This window comes from Garra rufa, chromosome 1 (genome assembly GCF_049309525.1).
Source record: "Garra rufa chromosome 1, GarRuf1.0, whole genome shotgun sequence".
Taxonomy (NCBI): Eukaryota; Metazoa; Chordata; class Actinopteri; order Cypriniformes; family Cyprinidae; genus Garra; species Garra rufa.
Window position 1 is genome coordinate 47,730,992 of NC_133361.1, and position 20,731 is coordinate 47,751,722.

Consider the following 20,731-nt stretch of genomic DNA (forward strand, 5'->3'; position numbering starts at 1 on the left):
CCCACTAACATTTTCGTCTATTCTCGTCTCGTCAACGAAAACTCACACACGTCTCGTCATGTTTTAGTCATCAACGAGCCATTCGTCATGGAAAAAAGTGGCGTCAACGAAATGATTTCGTCATCGTCATCGTTGACGAAAACAACACTGCGTAACATCTAAGATTTTTTCCCACACAACAGTAATGAAAATGGGTTGTCTAATCGGATAGTTCACCCAAAAATATAAATCCTGTCAATCATTTACTCACATTGCAGTCATGTTGCTCTACTTGTATGACTTTCTTTCCTCTGTGGAAAAGTATTTAAGTATTTTGAGAAATGTCCCTGTGGGTTATTATTCTTTCATATAATAAAAGTCAGTGGTAACAAAAACACTTTGGAATGAAGCCAGGGTGAATAAATGGATTTTCATTTTTGGGTGAACTGTCCCTTTAAGGTGTGATTTTCATTTCATTTAGCATTTCTTTTTTCATTCCTTTGATTTTGGAGTGAAACATGACTTGGACTTTTCCCCGAGTCTCATCCACATGCCTTTTAGTTCATTTCAATGCGATTTCTCATCAACACTTGCTTGGTCTCCTCTAGCGTCCCTTTCACTTTGCCATCCTCCTTGAGTCCCTTAGGATCACAGTGGCAGATGCTGTCAGTCTAAACGCACACGCATTCACACATGCATTCACACACATAATGCAACAATGTCAGCCAGAACAGGTGTGATTGTTCCATCAGGTCTTTCTAACAATCCCTTCTTTATTCCTCAAACACTGCTACTGTAAACACACAGGCGCCAGTTGTATACAAATTAGTGCCAAGGGTCTCTCTGTCTAGCTTCAGTCCTCAGTGCCCACACTTAGTGATCAATGTTTTGTGCTTGGGTCTTCCATTACAGCTCCTAATACAGTGCATAATAAACATTTATTTTTATTTTACCATTTTAAATAATGTTTAAAAGGCTTTTTAATTGATGTATCACTGCACTTTTTAAATAAAATTAACTATGGGGTTCAAAATGACCAAATTTAAAAGCTTTTAGAAGGTTTAAAAAAACCACTGCCTCTTTAGCTAATGAAACATCAATGTCAGTTTCATCTTGCACAGCCAGACTTTCATCTAATGGCATCTAAAGTCCCCACTGCATCTTGTTTTGTCCAAGAACCGTCTACTTAAACACAAATATCTGTCTGAACGACAAGTCTCATTTTAATTCTTATGTGTCGTTTCGAGACAGGTTTATCTAAAGTAGTCAAACCTGCTGGAAATTCAGCAGATTTTTAGACAGCACTTTCCATTTTCTTTCGATGGTCAGTGAACGTAGGCAGCCTGTTTAAAACAAGAGAAATATGCACTGGCCAGACAGTAAGACTGGCTCATTAGGAGCTGTTGTATGACAAATCACAGGACGACTTCAGACCTACTGGTGTGTCAGTGCCTGCACTTTTTTGATCTACCAACAAGCTGCTAATAAGCATCAGCTACAAATGTTTGCCACTGCTTCTACAGAATCATTAAAACGTTCAGACGACCCACATGGTGTGTTCAGAAATGTGCGCAGATGTATTTTTTTTAGCTAATAGGGCGAACTTGTTATAGCACCCAAGAGGCCAGTGAGTGTGCTGCAGAATCAGCAGTTCCTGCCTGTGCATATCTCTTCATTTTACTCTTAGTTAGAGTCAGTGGTCTCTGTTGTCTGTTGCTGTCAATTAGGAGTGACATATACATTGATTAACTGGTGTAAATGTGCTGTGTCAGTAACTCAGAAGGAGTTACCAGCAAACCGTCAGCAGTTAGTGCTAGTATACCAGGGCTTTTTCTTTCTTTCTCCCTCTCTGTCACTCTCTAGCAGCTCTTACTCTCCCAAGCTTTCACTAGACTCTAGGGAACGGACGAATGGATGAGTGTATATCAGAGGAGATGGATGAAGGTGAAAGGGTATTTAATTTTTTAAAGGAATTCAGTCTTCTTCGGTTCGGGCACTTGTGATCGCATGGATCCGCACTTTGCTCAACACGAAGATCAGTCACGCCATCTGCCAAGGTCTGAGCGGCTAATCAGGAGAGTCGGGACAATTCCCGTCGGGCTGTGCATCATTTGAGCTGGTCGAAGGCTGGCAATACGGCATGAACCATAGCAAATTTGGGGCATTCTGCTATCTTTCTGATATCACTCTATGCTCTTCTTCCTTTCTATATATACCTTTCAGATTCATCCTCATCCATCTAAATGCCCTATTTTCCCTTATATCAGAGCAGGTTTAACACTGATGTGTCATTCCAAACCTATGTGACTTACTTTCTTCTGTGAAGCACTAAAGATATCTCAGAATATCAAAATATTTTTTATTTGTTTCACAGAAGAAAGTCAGTCACACAGATTTGGATTAACCCAAAAGTGAATTATTCTTTTAAACATTTTGCGACTGAAAACTACTGTGTGCGACCATGATTTTTTGTTTTTTGCAACATTGAGTAATGTATCAGACATATCTCACAAATCCTTTCATAAACAGAATGTAGAGAGAGTGTAAATAAGAGATTGATTGTGCAGAGTAGAAAGCTTTGTTGATTGTAATGGAACTTTGTGAGATTGCGATGAACTAAGATGAGTGACAGCTTTTAATGATTTTTAAAGGGATGGTTCGGAGTAGAATTGACTTCATTGCTATGCACTCCGAAGCCCATCTAAATACCCAATCCAAAGTTTTTTTTACCTTAGTCGAACATTTATGGAGATATTAGAGTTTTTCGAATTGCTTGTTACAGGAGTGAATGGTACATGTGATGTATCTCGTAAATTGCACCACTAAATGTGCAAGTAATCTTACCAAACTTGTACAGTAGTGTAAATGGGTTATGTACTCACAAAACGCTGCATCGGAACATTTGTAAGTCCACCATGAGTGTTTTAAAAACACGTTTTAGCCGATCCCTACTAGTCTCAAAAACTACAAATGGCGACACGTCGACGTCACTTCCCTGGTTTGAAAAAAGCATGTAAAAGTCCTCCTACAAGTTGACATGCACGCAGATGTAGTAGGAGGACTTTTACGTGCTTTTTTCAAACCAGGGAAGTGACGTCAACGTGTCGCCATTTGTAGTTTTTGAGACTAGTAGGGATCGGCTAAAACGTGTTTTTAAAACACTCATGGTGGACTTACAAATGTTCTGATGCAGCGTTTTGTGAGTACATAACCTATTTACACTACTGCACAAGTTTGGTAAGATTACTTGCACGTTTAGTGGTGCAATATACGAGATACATCACATGTACCATTCATTGCTGTTACATGCAATTCGAAAAACTCTAATATCTCCATAAATGTTCGACTAAGGTAAAAAAAACTTCGGATGGGGTATTTAGATGGGCTTCGGAGTGCATAGCAATGAAGTCAATTCTACTCCGAACCATCCCTTTAAGGGAGTTTGCAAATGTGATATTGATTTATACAGCAGTTCAATAAACAAGAAGTTAATATTAAGTGACTTACATTGTCTGACTATAATACTATTTCCTGATGTTGCTCTCATCGTCGTCGAAAATAGTTTGAAACAAAGTCACAACTAAGTCACTGCGCATCTCTATTCAAACACATCAGTGTTTGGTTTATGAATGAACATGTGTTTTAAAATGAATCTAGTGAGTCAGTGATTTAATTTCCCATTCATAAAGTAATTTGCGTTATTCCTGAATGAATCAGCTGTTCGAACAAATCAAAAGAATGAATGATTCAGTAATTAAATCAGTGACTTGCCGCCACCTACTGGCAGATTTAGTTTCATTTTTAAAGTATCTTTTCAGCTATTTAAATCATTTAATATTTCTGTATTCAAAATGTTATATTTAAAACATTAATCTCAACATGAATTTATCAATTTAATTGCACTCATGCCACCTCTGAGTCTCATTAAACATCTGACAATACACCTACAAGCCACTTTTGTGTTCTTCTGCGCCGCCTCTGTAGTACAAATTCATTTTGTTGATACTGATTTAATTTGATTGGTAACTCATTCTTCTTATTCTACTTGTTCTCGTTCTATTGTTTTAATAAGAAATATTAAAAAAGAAGCTTATACATATATATTTAAATTTTGACATAAAAGATGACATACTTTCAACAAAAAATGCCATTAGAAAGGTAAAAAACAAAATTCCCCTATAAATCTTTTAATGGGAAGGCAAATTTTTGATCAGATTTTTTTGATTGTTGATTAAGCGCTCCTAAATTTTTGACTATGCTCCTAAAAAGAAAAGTAATCATAGAGCCCTGTTAAAAGTACGTGTCCTGCACCTCTCTTACTATTCACATTTGGTACAGTTTAAGAATTTTCTGTGCGTGGGAGTTTTTTTTTTAGTCAAAATGAGTCAAAAACTGTCTGTTGGTTTCTTTATATGTGCCTTTGCATATATTGTTGAACTATATTTGACTATGACAGAAGAAGCTACATTGAAATAAAATGATTACTTTGCCTACGCACATTTTCTCACACTTTCTCAGTGTTCGGTTGCTCTTGAGCGTAACGTTTGGTCCGAACTACTCTCGGTAGGCCAAGAGAATGTGATTTCAAAATACCGCATCCCCCACTGAGGACGCTTAAAATGTAGGACGCCCCTCATGGGACAAAAGACTGTAGCATTTCCAGGTTTTATAGAAAGTGTGCATAGAATATGATAAACAATCTCTAGTTTGATAGACATGCTTTTGGGTTAATGTGTATTTTACACCCCTAAAAATCAAAATTTGCTTTTATTCAGCGCTAACTACTTTTTTTTCTTGTTTAAATACTGCTTGTTTATGGTTTAGTTCATATGGATTGAGTCCTTGATTTTCTATTGACTGGTCTTGGCACGTCCGATCTAAAATTTGTAGTCTAATTACAACAGTAGACTTTTGTTTCTCCACATTTGTCTCTGTAGACTGCTATGATGTCATATACATGACGGGAAAAAGGTGTTTTTTTGGGGGGGTATTACATAAATGACAGCTCTGAATTGCTCCAGACACAAAACGGTACCTCAGAACTAAAAGCCTACTTGCAGCATTCCGGAACTGTTTCCATGGCTTCCCACAATTGACAACAGATTGAAGGGTTAGTGGGAAAATGAGGCATTTGTGTCTCAGGCTGAATGTAGTAGTGATTGCAGTTAAATGGCGAGGGCAGGCAGAGGGGAACTGGATGCTCAGAGCTCCAGGGGGACTGCTCGCTGCTCGCCTCAAACCGGCTAAAAATGGAACCTGCATGTTATTTAGTAAGAAAAACTTTTCCTCAAGTATTTCATTTTGGCATGACACGAGGCAGTGCATAAAATGTATTTAGTGCACACCAATAATATTTAAAGGTTACTACTGCTCATGCACAAATACTATTTTTTCTTATTAGCTTTATGCAAAGGGAAGTATCAAACAGTGTTTGACTAACTAAAAGTCCCCTAGTGTAATATAGGGCAGTGTTCACTTTTAGGGAAGTGGTTAAACTGTAATTGTATGAAGCTACAAGAATACTTTTTGTACGCAAAGAAAACAAAAATCGCATTTCTGCTGTTCCATGTCAGTTTTGACACGCACTCACGAGAGTTCTATGACGCATAAAACTAAATGAAACAAAAAAATGTAACCAAACGCTATAAAACTACAAATATAAACTAAAAGTGATCAAAATTAATTATTTGAACTAACCATTCCGTTAAAATGAACTGCCAAAGCCAGAAAGGAAAATTATTTGAATTATTAAATAATAAAATAGTATAGGGTCATTCCTTGTCAAATCAACCAAATTTCAAAAACTTCCCCCGACTCAAATGTTTGATTTTGCTAATTTTTTTTTTTTCTGAAGAAAGATACACATTTATAGTGATGGATATTAACTGTTATACAGATTAATATTTACAAAATAATCCATTGTTTTGTAGAGGGGGGTCAAAATGGCAATTTTCACCTGAGATTCAGAGCCAAATTACAGGGATGTAAAAATGGCAGAAAAATATTTCTTTATTTAGTTCATTAAAACATTATTTATTCTTCAGACATTGTTCTTTAAATAAAATAAATATCTGCTGTATACAAAATGACCAACATTTGGTTTTCAACCATTGGAAATGGGTAATATTCAACAATCTGGACGTGTAGCCTCATTGAGATTTTGAGATATTTAATACTTGATGAGTTATAGACATACAAACTTCAGAAAAAGAATAGTTATGGCACTCAGTGCACTCTTTTCAATGCAAATGTCTTTACAGAAAGGAAACAAGATTTCCTTTCTGTATCTGTATAAAGATTTCCTAAGTATTTGCTGTCTGCAGAATGACCAACATTTAATTTTTCAACCACTGGAAATGGGTAATATTCAACAATCTGGACGTGTAGTCTCATTGAGATCCCTATATCTCAGACTGAATGATTTAATCCATTGCAAATAAAGATTTAAAAAAAAAAGTTTATTAAGAACTAGAATCTAAAATCATATTATGATACCTTTAATACTTCTTGAGTTATAGACATAAAAATTTCGGAAAAAGAATATTTATGGCACTCAGTGCACTCTTTTCAATGCAAATGTCTTTACAGAAAGGAAACAAGATACAAATCTAATTTCAACATTATTTCCTATTCAGTCATTGTTCTTTAAATAAAATAAGTATCTGCTCTATGCAAAATGACCAACATTTGGTTTTCAACCACTGGAAATGGATAATATTCAACAATCTGGACATGTACAGTAGCCTCATTGAGATTTTCAGATATTTCATACTTGATGAGTTATAGACATACAAACTTCAGAAAAAGAATATTTATGGCACTCAGTGCACTCTTTTCAATGCAAATGTCTTTACAGAAAGAAAACAAGATACAAATATAATTTCAACATCGAGATCCCTATATCTCTGAGACTGAATGATTTAATCCCTTGCAAATAAAGATTCCAAAAAAAAAAAAAAAAAAACTTCTTGAGTTATAGACATACAAATTTTGAAAAAGGATATTTATGGCACTCTGCAAAATGACAAACATTTGGTTTTCAACCACTGGAGATGGGTAATATTCAACAATCTGGATGTGTAGTCTCATTGGATTTCTATATCTCTGAGACTGAATGATGCAAGGCCTTGAAACTAAAGATTCACACAACACACAAATTTTGGAAAAATAACATTTATGGCACTATTATGGAAACTAGATACATTTCTAGTTTCAACATTCATACATTCCTCTTTTAAAGAAAAGAAGTATCATATTTTTTGCAAAGTGACCCACCTTTGGTTTTTGGCCATTGAAAATGTGTATAATTTAACAATTTACTGCTGGAGCCATATTTAGATCAGTATATTTTTGGAACTGAACCATAAAAGTCTCTAAAAAAGAAGATGTCAAAAGTAAAGTGTGTTAAGTCCCAATATCTAAAAGAGCATTAAAATATCTTTAATACTTCTTGAGTTACAGGCATGCAAACTTTGGCGAAAAAACATGAAAAAATGCTATTTCCCAAATGGCATATAAACAAAGATTGCTAAAGTCAACAGATTTTACTAATAGAGCTAACAATCTCTGTGTAAAAGTAACATTATGATGCTGCCATCTTTCTGAAGTAATTTATAACCCCCTGTAATTTGGCTCTAAATCTCAGGTGAAAATTTTCATTTTGACCCCCTCTACAAAATACTAGATTACTCAGTAAATATTCATCCATGACATTTAATATTTTGGCTTTCATCACTATATATTTATCTTTCTTCAGAAAAAATATTAGCAAAATCAAAAATTTAAGCCAGGGACCTCTGTTTAAACTGACATGGAAAGACCCTATAGTCACAAAGTCCCAAACATACTGCTTGAAGAACTTAACCTTGAACCATGTTTTCGTTCTCTTTATTCCTCTAGTGGTGAGAGTGGATGGAGGGGCTCAGCCTGACTCCCCCCCACCTCAGGCCTAACCAGTGAAGAAGAGGACGCTACGTTATCAATACAACAGAAAAGAGAGGATGAGAGGTTGGAGTGAAGGAAACAAGAAAGCAGAAAGAGGAGAACGGAGGAGCGAAGCCATGATGGCCATCCAGCAAGGGACGCAGAGACCAGACCTTTGATCCTTTTGAACCCAGCATGGACGATTCGTTGATGAGCTGGTTCAACAGCACCAATGGATCCACATCAGCGATCAGACTCACTGGCTTAAAATAGCTACTTCGAAATAAACACAAGCCTATTATCAAGAAGAAAGATCACCATAATGTAACTGAAACCCACCACAAACTCTGATGAATGTTTAACATATATTGGGTTTCTCAGATGTATTAATGCGCCCTTGTGACACAAACTCTGGATGGGCTTCACAAGAGGATGCGAAGAGACGCTATCACAGGCTTTCACGGATATCGCGCAATTTAGCAGCCGCACCATGGTTCCTCAACCCGGAGCCTTTTGCCTAATCTAATAAGGATTTTGTTTTTGCCTTATCTTTGAAGTATTAACAGATTTTGTCTATAACACCAATGCCCTTTATTTAATCAGAATTGAACACATTTTCATTCAGCCCTTTCCAGGTGTGTGTAAAACCTTTGGTGGGTCATATGCAGTTAGCACATAACTACCGGTCGCCGTCTAGTTTCAACGCAGCCGATCGCAGGTCAGCGTTTACGGGCAACAACTCACGACTGTGACATTTGCTGACCTTTAATAATGTAATGACTCAGATCTATACATAGCTCGCTTCCTTTTTCTCTCTTTCACAACCTTTTCTCTATAAAACACACACATAGCGTGTCATATTCCCTGCCTTCCTCTAGTTACTGCAGTTTAGGTTTCATCGCCTAGATCTTCTCGCCTTACCTCCTCAGAAATCTGAGTCACAATGCAAACAGAAACCAGAACTGAAAGAGCTACAGAACTATTTTCATGCATCACGCACTCCTAGAAGTAACCGCCATGTTTATGTCCTGCCATACCATTTTTCAGGATTGATAGGGATTTGGTTCAGAGTCAACTGTTCTTATAGTACTTTTGAGGAAACCTTATCGACCCCCTTAATAATTTGTCTTAACTAGTTACTAAACAAAAACTATACTATTTTGCTAATATAAGTTGAAAACTCCAAATGTGTGTCTTTAACTACATAGTGTCATATGAATAACCGATAACTGACTTAAGTCTCACAAGTCTTAAATTAAAAACCAGTCTTAATGTTTATTTTAAACGGTTGTTTGTTGATAAGAATAAGTCTTATGTGCGGCCAATACTAGAATCTCTGCATCATATTTTCAAGTGCCCTTTTCTTATTTTCTTAGACTCTACAATCATTGACTCTTACTGTAGTTGTTGATGAGTCATCTGTCTAGGTTTTCTTCATCTTTTGTCAGCACATTTGCTCTTTCTTTCTCACTCTTTGTCTTGGCTACATGATTCATTCCATGAACGCTGGTGCAGATTCAGATGCTATAATGTCGTTTGAATTACTCAACCATCTCAGCAGTCATGTGCTAGAAACAGTCATGACCGCTGTGAGAAAGAGAGCTGGATTAAGGATGCGTCACTGACCTTGACTAAAGGGATAGTTCATCCAAAAATGAAAATTCTGTCATTAATTACTCCAACCCTGTAAGACATTCGTTCATCTTCGGAGCACAAATTAAGATATTTTTGATGAAATCCAAGAGCTTTCTGACTCTGTATAGTCAGCAACACAACTGTCACGTTGAAGGCCTAGAAAGGTAGTACGGACATTGTTAAAATAGTCCATGTGACATCAGTTTTTAAACCTTAATTTTATAAAGCTACAAGAATACTCATGAGGGAAAATAATGACAGAATTTTCATTTTTTGCTGAACTAACCCTTAAGGGGCAATAAAAAGTACTTTAACATTGTTATATAAGCTTTAAAGCAAATGGGAATGGTCTAACCAAGCAAACAAGTTAACACGCAACGAAAAAACTTAACAACTAAAAATAGTCTTTGCTTCCTGTTTTCTATCCATCCGATGGATATTGCACTCATAAATAGACGTTAGGGACCTAACACAGATATTCCATAGCGCATCCACACACACACAGTGTCTAATGGACTGTCTTTCAATGCATTTCTAATGCGCTCACTGTCAGGCTCTGGAATAAACACGAGAGGCATTAGTGAGACATTCCTGTCAGGCAGGTCGTAATTACCCCTGAAGCTTTCCATTTCTCTTCCCCACAGTCAGTTCACTCTCCTGGGGCTCCGCTCTGCTCGGCTTCCCTTCTCTGGAGCTCTGCCTTTCAATTCTGGGACTCACCATCCAACTTTTCTGCTCTTGGCTCCACTAATATTCCTACACTCTTAAAAAAAAAGCCTCCAAAAGATGTTTTCAAAGCGATGCAATAGAAGAAGCATTTCAGGTTCAACAAAGAACCTTTTAACCATCAGTTCTTTTACATTTTCATTACCTAAAGAACCTTTTTTTTCCACTATAAAGAACCTTTTGTGCAATGGAAAGGTTCCATAGATGTTACAGGTTCTTAATGGAACCATGGACGAGTCAACATCAATGATTAATGCCATTGATGGTTCCATGAAGAACCTTGAACATCCATTGAACCTTTCAAATGCGGAAAAGGTTCTTTATAGTGGAAGAGAGTTTTAAAATGTTTTTCAAAATGGTTCCTTTAAGAACTGTTTACTGAAAGGTTCTTTGGGGAACCAAAAATGGTTCTTCTACAGCATCACTGCAAAAATCTCACTTTGGAGCCTTTATTTTTAAGAGTGAAGACCATGCATTTCCACCTCCAAAATCCATCTTAAGCAGGTACTGTAGCTGTATTTTGGAAAATTTAAGCTGATTTAAGATCTTTTAAGTCTTTGGCTGCTTGATCTTCCACCTTTGTTTAAAAGCCAATTTGACCAACTTAAGCTGGTAGCTGTTTTTGGTGGTTCCAAAAAATGCTACCAGTTTAAGATGGATTCTCCAGCAGGGCTATTAGTCCTGTTCTCAATGCAAGTTACTGACTGGTTTAAGCTATTAGACTCTAATTCAGTTCCTACTTGAAGTCATGCATTAACTTAAAGTTTGATATATGAGTCGGTGGAACATCTCTGCCGCCTGCTTTTTGGCAGGCAGGTTGTCGGCTCCATCAGCTTTTATACGGCTTTAGTAGCGAGCATCTCCCCTGGCGCTGCGCTTTCCATTAAATCAGGCATCGAAGCATATCATTGGCTTCTGGAGTTGCTCGCATGCTAGTGTTTAATGCACATCATGGGTTGAACGTTCACTCGTGGGGCACTTCGCTGATGTTTGTTCTGATATTAGCCTACTTGAGAGAACCTGATGAGATCAAGATAAGATCTCTGGGTCTGTCTGCGGGAATGCGCTGAGAACAGACTGGCTTGTGTTTATCCCATGCTTTGATTCTTAACACAGAGCAGAGAAGTTGGCAGACATCAAATAGAGGGAGCTGTGATGACAATACAATAGAAATCGGAGTGATTGATGCTTCTCAGGGGGTGGTGATGTGAATATAATATATATCGAAATAATGGCTATATTTTCATAGAATGATAAATTGGTTGTGGTAATGTGTTCTGAGAATATAAGTGTGAGAGGGAGCCGTTTACCATGTGTTTCACATATAACTTTGGCACCATAGTGCTTGGCATCTCCAAGGCGTTTATGCATCAATCAATCAGTAAGCATCTAAAACAATTGAAGTTAACAGGTGGATGGAGTCTTGAATCAGTTCCCTGGAATGTGCCAAAAGTTTCCACAAATAAAAAACCTCCACATTAAAATGTCCACTTAAATGGTTATAAATCCATTTGTCAGCCAGAAAGTGTATCAGATGAAAACAAAACTTGTTGGCAATATATTCACATGCTAAAAACTCCATCCATGTCCCTCCGTCTTGCTTCATTTCTACTTCAGTAATTCTTTATTTTTTTACAAGCTGAAGTTTTTTTTTAAATTTCAAATAGATTTATTCTTTGAGAGCAGTATTTTATAGAGACAGTTTACTTTCATAGCACTTAAACCAGATTGAATTTGAACACTCAAAGAGTGTTCATCACCAGAAAGTGCCTGTGGACTTTGTCAGGTGTCTTTGAGCAGTGTTCAACAAGTTTGATTTCATGTATAACGTTTATGTATCTATTTTGCCTGTGTGTTCTGTGTTAAGTATATGTGATAGTTTTTTTGCCATTGTTTTTTATCTTGTTAATCTTTAGTTATAAGAAAATGTTGATGAGGATTACAAAACAGTATGTCATTATCCAGGGAAAATACATCCAGGTGAATGTGATCTATTATTCTGTTTCTGAGAAATACATACACTGCAAACATTGTTATTCAGGTAAAATATCTAAACATCCTTGCTTTAGAAACAAAACTAAGACATTTTAAGAGAGAATTTATGTTGAATTAGGTGTCTTACCCTTGTTAGATTTCTTAAAACGGTTTACCAGTTGGGTAAATAGGGTCATTGCACACTGAGTCCAAAATTTTAGTTAGTATTTGCCATCCTTTCCTATCAAAATGCTTGCTACGAATGCGAAAATGCAGAAAATTAAAAGTGATTTTATGACGGAAGAAAGTATCGGAGAAGGTGTGTAAATGTGATTGACACAACGTGAGGTTGTATTTATTTTTTAACGTGCAATTATTTTGGACGAAAATTTCTGACCCAGTGTGCAATGACCTTAAGGCACTTTTAATCTTTCTTGTCACCGGCCTTACCAACCCTAGACTGGTCTGGCTGACAAATGGGGGCTCGTCCGGGATATAAAACCAGGGACGAGCCCTCAACTGTCAAAACCCAACCAGTCTTTAATTTTATTATCATCACCAGCCTTACCAACCTTAGACTGGTCGAGATGTGACAATTGGGGGCTCGTCCGGGATATGAACCTGGGATGAGCCCCCAATTGGTCACGTCCCAACCAGTCTTTAATTTTATTTATGTTACTGACCATACTAGCCCACGACTGGTATTTTGCTTGATGAATGTTTAGATATTTTTCTTGGAAAACAAGACAAAAAACTGATTAGAATTAAGAAATTCATTTTTTTGCAGTGTAAAAAAATATTTGTATGTGTTCTGTCCATCCAATTGTGGGAACAGATGATGCACCCTCCCCAAAAAACTGAAAGTATCATGTAAACGTCACTGTTAATTCACATCAGACCACTTTATGCATTCACCTCACAGCGCAATCTAATTTACAAAACTTTGACCTCTTCACCCATAAGCCTAAAAAGTGGCAATATTTGATCAATTTTGTGTTTTAAAGATATGTTGATATAAAAAGGGATTGTACATTAACTATTAGTTCAAATAGAGACTATATCACATTTAAAAGACTCAACTTAGGATGTTAGGAAGAAACCTCCACATGATGCTTTAGAAAATCAATTTCCCTGTTCGGCCTATCCCTCCAATAGAGCTGAATGTTCTCTGTACGTAACCCATGCTGTACACTGCATTGTGTAAACTGTTTCCTGGAGTTGTTATGACAGTACACTTATGTAAACAAGAAATGAAAGCATTAGAATTCTATTAAATAAAAACCAAATATGACTGCAACAATACAGGCTGTTTCCATTATTAGCTGTAATTTTCCAAAAATGCAGCTGGTTAGACCAAATTTTATGTCAATATCATGAACAATGGTTTTTATAAACCATCAAACATCTAAATGCTAATGGCTTCAGTTTGGTCGCATTAGTAAGTGAGTCTGACCCTCATAACTCAGACTTTTTGACATTTTCTGAAGGAAAAAATATCCCTAATTAAATTTTTAGACACCCTGTTTTGATTTGACATTTGAACACCCTGGGAAACATGAATCAGGCAGCAAACTCATGATCCATGGTTGAAGTTATTCAGTGGTTCAACCTTTATATGGCCCTTAGAGGCTTCACAACTAATATCAGCCCGAAATCCAGACCTCGCCAATATACATGAACCAAAACAAAGCCCTTAAGATCTGCACCCCAGTAACAACATGGGCAGAGCATCAGATTCTTTCTGTAAAACTATGTGAAATTTGCTGTGCTGGGAATTTTAAGCAAGCATGAAGAATTACACAGCACAATTTTATTAGTCTGTTAGCAACACGCACATTGTAAGTCTATTCCCGCATTGTTCGTTTAGTGAGAAGGCAACAAATAAATTAAAAGAAACAATTCCAGATGAATGATCATTAAATAACTGACTAGTCTTTCACGTTTCTAAAGAGACATTTTGACGGAAAAGTTGGCCGTGTCACTTTATCTCTAGGAGAAGTGAGAACTGTTTTAAATTCTGTCAAAAAAGGTTTGAAAGTGGCAGAAAAACACAGACCACAAAATATGTTTGGACCAAGTGTTTGCCAAACCACAGCGCAAAGCACATCCATATGCTTCATTGGAACCAGCCTTTGAGTCACTGCAATTGTAATGCTGTTCGCATTCACGCAGAAACCCAAAGAGGGCTCACTTTTATTGCAAACAAAATCAAAATAGCTGTCATGCACTTTGATAAACTGTGGGTACCCACTAAAAGATTGGACGCACATTAATCATAGTAATAGGAAAGTCACTATAACCGTTATTTATAATAATAATAATAATAATAATAATAATAATAATAATAATAATCTATATTAAGTAAATGTACTTATTAATTGTATCAGATAGTGAAATAAAAGTAATTATTGTGTGTATAGAAACTATATATATATATATATATATATATATATATATATATATTATTATTTTTTTTTCTCCTAGTAATTTACTCACCACCATGTCATCCCAGATGTTCATGTCTTTATTTTTCAGTCAAAAATAAATGAAGTTTTTACTTAATAAAATAGTTGTTTACAAAAAAAAAAAAAGGAATGGGTTTTTGAGGAAATCATTCGAGGACTTTTCTCCATATAGTGGACTTCAATGGGGATCAATGGGTTGAAGGTCCAAATTGTAGTTTCAAGGCAGCTTCAAAAGTCACATGTGGTTAGTTCTTTGTCTGTACTTTGGTTTAAAAAGATAGGGTAGGGTTTCTCCTCCAACTTTAAAATCGTCTAAAATCATTGTTTTACATTTCTTTGCACGTTCACTTTATAAACACTGGGTCGGTACTTCCGCCTACGTCAAACAAAACAAAAAAACAATACTTTATTTTTAACTGAAGAAAGAAGGACATAAACATCTTGGATGACATAGGGGTAAGTAAATTATCACGAAATTTTAATTCTACAGTGAACTAATCCTTCAAATTAAATTAAATGTAATTAATCCAAATCATTATAAAAAGTAGCAAACAAGTTTACAGATATTAGGTTTTTACATTATTATGCATATACGATTTACTCTTGTCTACAAAACAAATTTGAAGCATTCAAGTAAAAGCCTTTAGATCAAAAGGTTCGTGAGAAATAAATCTACTCAAGTGTGTCCAAACTCCTGACTGATAGTGTATGTTAGCATTTAGACATGCTCATACACCAGCTACACACCCACATAACCGCCGTGTGTGAAAACCGCTTGAGAGAACAATGCTTGCACAAGAACCAGCGCTTTACAAAGCCTGTACATCAGAGCCTTTACCCACTGATGGTTGTCAGCAGGCTTGTAGACAGCGATGAGCAGCAGGGTGTAAGAGATAAGCTCCACTGTCACCACATTCACTTTCAATTAGATTAGCCAGACGAACCAGCTACCACAGCAAAATGTAGTCACTTAATCGAATAATTCATCCCTTTTTTGTCCTTAACCCTCATATACGTAATAAGGTCCATGAGTCAGCTAAAACTTGAGATTAAACGATTAAAAGCTGTCATAAAAAGGGGCATTAATGAAGCTGAATTACATTCATTCTGACAACCAAAGACTGGCAAAGTGAAGAATGATGTCATTGAATCTGTCCATAGAAACACATACAGTGCCATTACCAGAGAGAAAGAGACAGAGAAGTGGAAAACAAATGGGTAGAAGGTGAATAAAAATCTGGTAACACTTTATTTGGATAATCCACTTTAGACATTCTACTAACTGTAAGTAATTTTGCAAGCACATGTCAGCTACCAGTCATTAGAGTATTAGGAGACGGTCTGCTTAAAATCTGCTATCACTTTATTTTGATGGTATCCCAACTGATATTCTACTGACTATAAGTAACTTTGCAAGTACATGCACATGGAGTGAGGTGGAAAAGGTTGTGAGACAAGCAAGATCAGCATCAGCACCTGGGCCTAATGGTACCTCTGGAATCTGATGAGGCTGGCCTGGCAGAAAGGGGTAATACCAAAAGCATGGAGAAGGGCAGGAGGAATTCTGATCTCGAAAGAAAAGGATTCAGCAGCCATCAGCCAATTTCCGTCAGATCAGCCTGCTGAACGTAAAGGGAAAGATATTGTTCAGTGTTTTGGCCCAAAGGCTCTCTAAGTACCTGCAAAGAAACAACTTCATTGATACATGCAAAAGGCTGGGATCCAGGTGAACCGGTAGTTCAAGGGCAAAAAAAAAAAAAAAAACTACTACGTGCGACTATGAAAAAATATTTAGGAGCACCATGTGCGACTAACCCGACCAGCATATTTGTATTTGCGCTGAGTGGAGCTTCAAAGGTTTCTATGTGTTTCGCACGTTGACAAATGTATCTCAAGTGTAGAGAGTGTAAATAAGAGACTGAATGGGCAGTAGCTTTGTTTATTATAACAGAGCTTTGTGATATTGCGAACTAAGATGAGTGACAGCTTTTAATGATTTTAAACGAGATATTGATTTATTATAAGTTATTATTAAGTGACTTACATTGACTGACTATAACAATATTGCCTGATTTTGCTCTATATGTCATCAAAAGTGTTCTGAAACAAGTCACAGCTGAGGCGCTGCGCATCTCCACTCAAACACAGCGGTGATTGGTTTATGAATGAACGTGTGTTTTTAAACGAATCTAGTGAAATGATTCAATTTCCCATTCATAAACACAGTCATTTGCTTTATTCCTGAATGAACCATCCGTTCGAACGAATCAAATGAATGATATGGCAGATCGTTTCAGTTTTTTAAATCATTTAATATTTCTGTGTTCGGAATTGTATATTTTTGTATACGATATAAGTGCAAGAGAAAAGCATGGAAATATATATTTTCCTCCCATCTCATATTTATTTGTCTTACAAACATTTACTGTGTCTGGTATGATAAGAATGGGGCCTGGGGGAAAGCGATCACTGATGTAGTTGCAATGTAAATTGCAAAATATATCGTGCCCATATATATTGTGGAAAGCTGAGGTTTCTTTACATGCTAAAAATAGTAGGGGGGAACAAAAACGATTTAAATCGTAAATCTGATTTTTTTGTGAAAAAATCGGGGATTTCATTTTTAGGCCATATCGCCCAGCCCTATCTACAACAAAACCATGTACCAGATGCTTACTTCAGAAACTACAGGAAAACATCCAATGGGCAAGAATGCAGTTCAAGCCAAGTAAGTCACGCAGCATTTCCATTGTTAAAGGCCAATTAACAGGAGAGTGGTTTTACATCAGTGAGGAACCAATTCCAACAGTCCTTGAGAAGCCCATCAAGAGTCTTGGGCGATGGTATAGTGCAGACTTCAAAGACACACAGCAAACTGAGCAACTCCAGCGGGATTTGGCTAATGGTCTTAAGCAGATCAACAACACTGCACTGCCAGGGAAGCTACAGCTGTGGTGCTACCAGTTTGGGCTTCTACCCAGAATCTTGTGGCCTTTGACCATGTATGAGGTCTCACTAAGCCATGTCAATCGACTGGAAAGGCTAGTGAACACGCAAGTGAGGAAGTGGCTTGGACTTCCAAAGTGTGTCAGTAGTGTCGGATGTATAGCAAGGGAGCCCTGTCACTACCAATCTCCAGTCTGGTGGAGGATTTTAAGTGTGCTAAGGTGAGGCTGGACATGTCCCTTACTGACTCCTGGGACCCCGTGGTATAAGGTACTGCTCTTACCCTGGCAACTGGGAGGAAGTGGACCCTGCAACAGCTGTGCTACAGGCCAAATCTGCTCTTCTGCATCGTGATGTAGTGGGTCATGTCCAGCAAGAAAGAGGAGGTTTTGGCCTGGCAGAAGGCATCTGCATCACAACTCTGGCAGAAGGCATCTGATACCGAACGTCGAACCATGGTGGTACAGGACGTGCGTCGACAGGAAGAAGTAGCTAGATGCTCCAAAGCTGTAGGGCAAGCCAAGCAGGGCTGCTGGATGAGTTGGGAGGGGGTTGAGAGGAAGAAGCTTACATGGAGCGAACTCTGGGGCATGGAATCCAATCGGCTGAGTTTCATCATCCGAGCTACGTATGATGTGCTCTCCTCCCCCTCAAACTTGCAGTTGTGGCTTGGGAAGGATCCATCTTGCCTTTTATGTACGACCCCTGCACATTCTGGTTGGCTGCAAATCAAGCCTCACTCAAGGGAGATACACTTGGAGACATAACCAAGTTCTCAAGTGTCTGGCCGATAAACATGAATGCAAGAGGGTATTTATTAACAGCCAGCCCGCCAGCAACCAAAAGGTGCTTCGTCACCAGCCAGTGTTTGTGCGCTGCAAATCAAGATCCTGCCGCACTGAACGCAGCCAGGGATCGGCAGATGAGAGCTAATCTAGATCAGCGGCTCATCTTCCCTTCCAGAGATCGCAACAACAGCTTTGCCACCAGACATTGTCCTTTGGTCTAATTTCTGCCAGCTCGCTTACATCATAGAGCTAACAGTTCCCTGGGAAGACGCCCTTGAAGAAGGCTGTGAACGTAAGAAGCTGTGATATTCCAACATAGCAGCTGAGGCGGAGAACAAGGGATGGAAGATTAGGGTGCGTCCAGTGGAGGTGGATTGTAGGGGCTTTGTAGCCAGCACAACAGCAAAGCTGTTTAGGGAGGTTGGAGTCAGAGGGCAGGCTTATAGACAGGCCATCAAAGAACTTGCCAACACCGTCGAGAGGACAAGCCATTTGCTGTGGCTAAAGAGGAGTGACACCACTTGGGCTGCTAGGAACAGCTAACCACAGGACACACACCCAGGCGTGATCAACCTGTGGTGGGCCTGCCTCAGCAGAGGGTGTATTGTGTTAAGTGGCCGAAACACCCTGTGAAGCTGAGGTACACAACTGATGATGTATCCCGCTGGATAAGCCGTGTAGTTCCCACCCATCCTAGAATTGGTGCAACATTAGGGATTGTAACATCAAGTCTCTTCAATGAACCTAGTCCAGTCAGTTTTTAAAGCATTGCTTACTTTCAGAACAAAAATTTACAGATAATGTACTCACCCCTTTGTCATCCAAGATGTTCATGTCTTTCTTTCTTCAGTCGTAGAGAAATTATGTTTTTTGAGGAAAACATTTCTGGATTTTGCATTTTGGAGGTTCAAACTCTGGGGCACCATAGAAGTCCATTATATGGAGATAAATGTTTTCCTCAAAAAACATAATTTCCTTATGACTGAAGAAAAAAAGACATGAACATCTTGGATGACAAGGGGGTGAGTACTTTATCTGTAAATTTTTGTTCTGAAAGTGAACTACTCCTTTAAAGATTTTTTTGCTCAACAAGACTGCATTTATTTGATCCAAAGTAAAGCAAAAACAATACAAAAAAAATACTATTTAAAATAATTCTATTTGAATATATTTTAAAATGTAATTTATTCCTGTGATGTCAAAGCTGAATTTTTATATTCTGTTTTGCTGCTCAAAATACATTTACTATTATTATTATTATTATGTTGAAAACAGTAAAAAAAATTTCAGGCTTCTTTGCTGAATAGAAAGTTCAGAATAAGAGAATTTATCTGAAATAGAAATCTTTTGTAACATTATAAATGTCTTATCCAAACTGAAATATCAAAAGTTCTTTGGGGCAGGGGAAATACATCTAGCTCACCACAGTCATTAACACATCTACAAATCAATACCTTCCATCACACACACATATGTAGACCCCACACCACATACCACCTGCTGCCCCTCAAGAGAAATGAGGCAGGACCACCAACGGAAGAAAGGAGAATGGAATATGAGACAGAATTAGGACAGAAAGTGAGAGAGTGACACAAAGAGAAAAATGGAGGGACGCTCAGATATAAATACATTAGGAATTGCAACACTTTTCGTCTATCTGTAGGCTAACACAAAGGATAATTTATCCAAAAATGAAGATTCTGTCATTAATTACTCACCATTGTGTTATTCCAAACATTTAAGACATTCATTCATTTTCGAAACATAAATTACAATATTTTTGATGAAATCCGAAAGCTTTCTGTCCTGAATAGACAGCAACGCAACTGACACATTCAAGGCCCAGAAAGGTAGTAAGGACCGTAATCATGGTACTCTCGTGAACACAAGGTTGAACCACTGATGTCACATGAACTATTTTACAATGTTCTTACTACCTTTCTGGGCCTTGAACGTGTCAGTTGCGTTGCTGTCTATGCAGGGTCAGAAAGCTCTTGAATTATAATCAAATATATCCTAATTTGTGTTCTGAAGATGAATGAAGGTCTCACAGGTCCGAAATGACATGAGGGAGGGCAATTAATGACAGAATTTTAATTTTGGGGTGAACTATCCCTTTAATATTAACAGAGTCAAATACAGACATGAAACTCTGCACGCTAACACACTCTTTGCCCACCCACGCTTAGAAGACCACATGCACACACACACACACGCACAAACAGCGGGCTATTACTCTGTCATTGTCTCAATCAGAGCATTCCATTGGCACACTTTAAACAGTGACTGCCATGA

At 37.6% G+C, this 20,731-nt stretch overlaps 1 protein-coding gene across 1 annotated transcript in view; it reads left to right on the plus strand.

Annotated features, from left to right (window-relative positions):
- ngfra (nerve growth factor receptor a (TNFR superfamily, member 16)) overlaps positions 1-13,525 on the plus strand; it is a 55,717-nt gene extending 42,192 nt beyond the window's left edge. Inside the window, exon 6 of the mRNA XM_073842042.1 lies at positions 7,879-13,525. Coding sequence (XP_073698143.1) covers positions 7,879-7,931 — 53 coding nt within the window. The 3' untranslated portion in view covers positions 7,932-13,525. The remainder of the gene's footprint in view (positions 1-7,878) is intronic.
- The last annotated feature ends 7,206 nt before the right edge of the window (positions 13,526-20,731 follow it).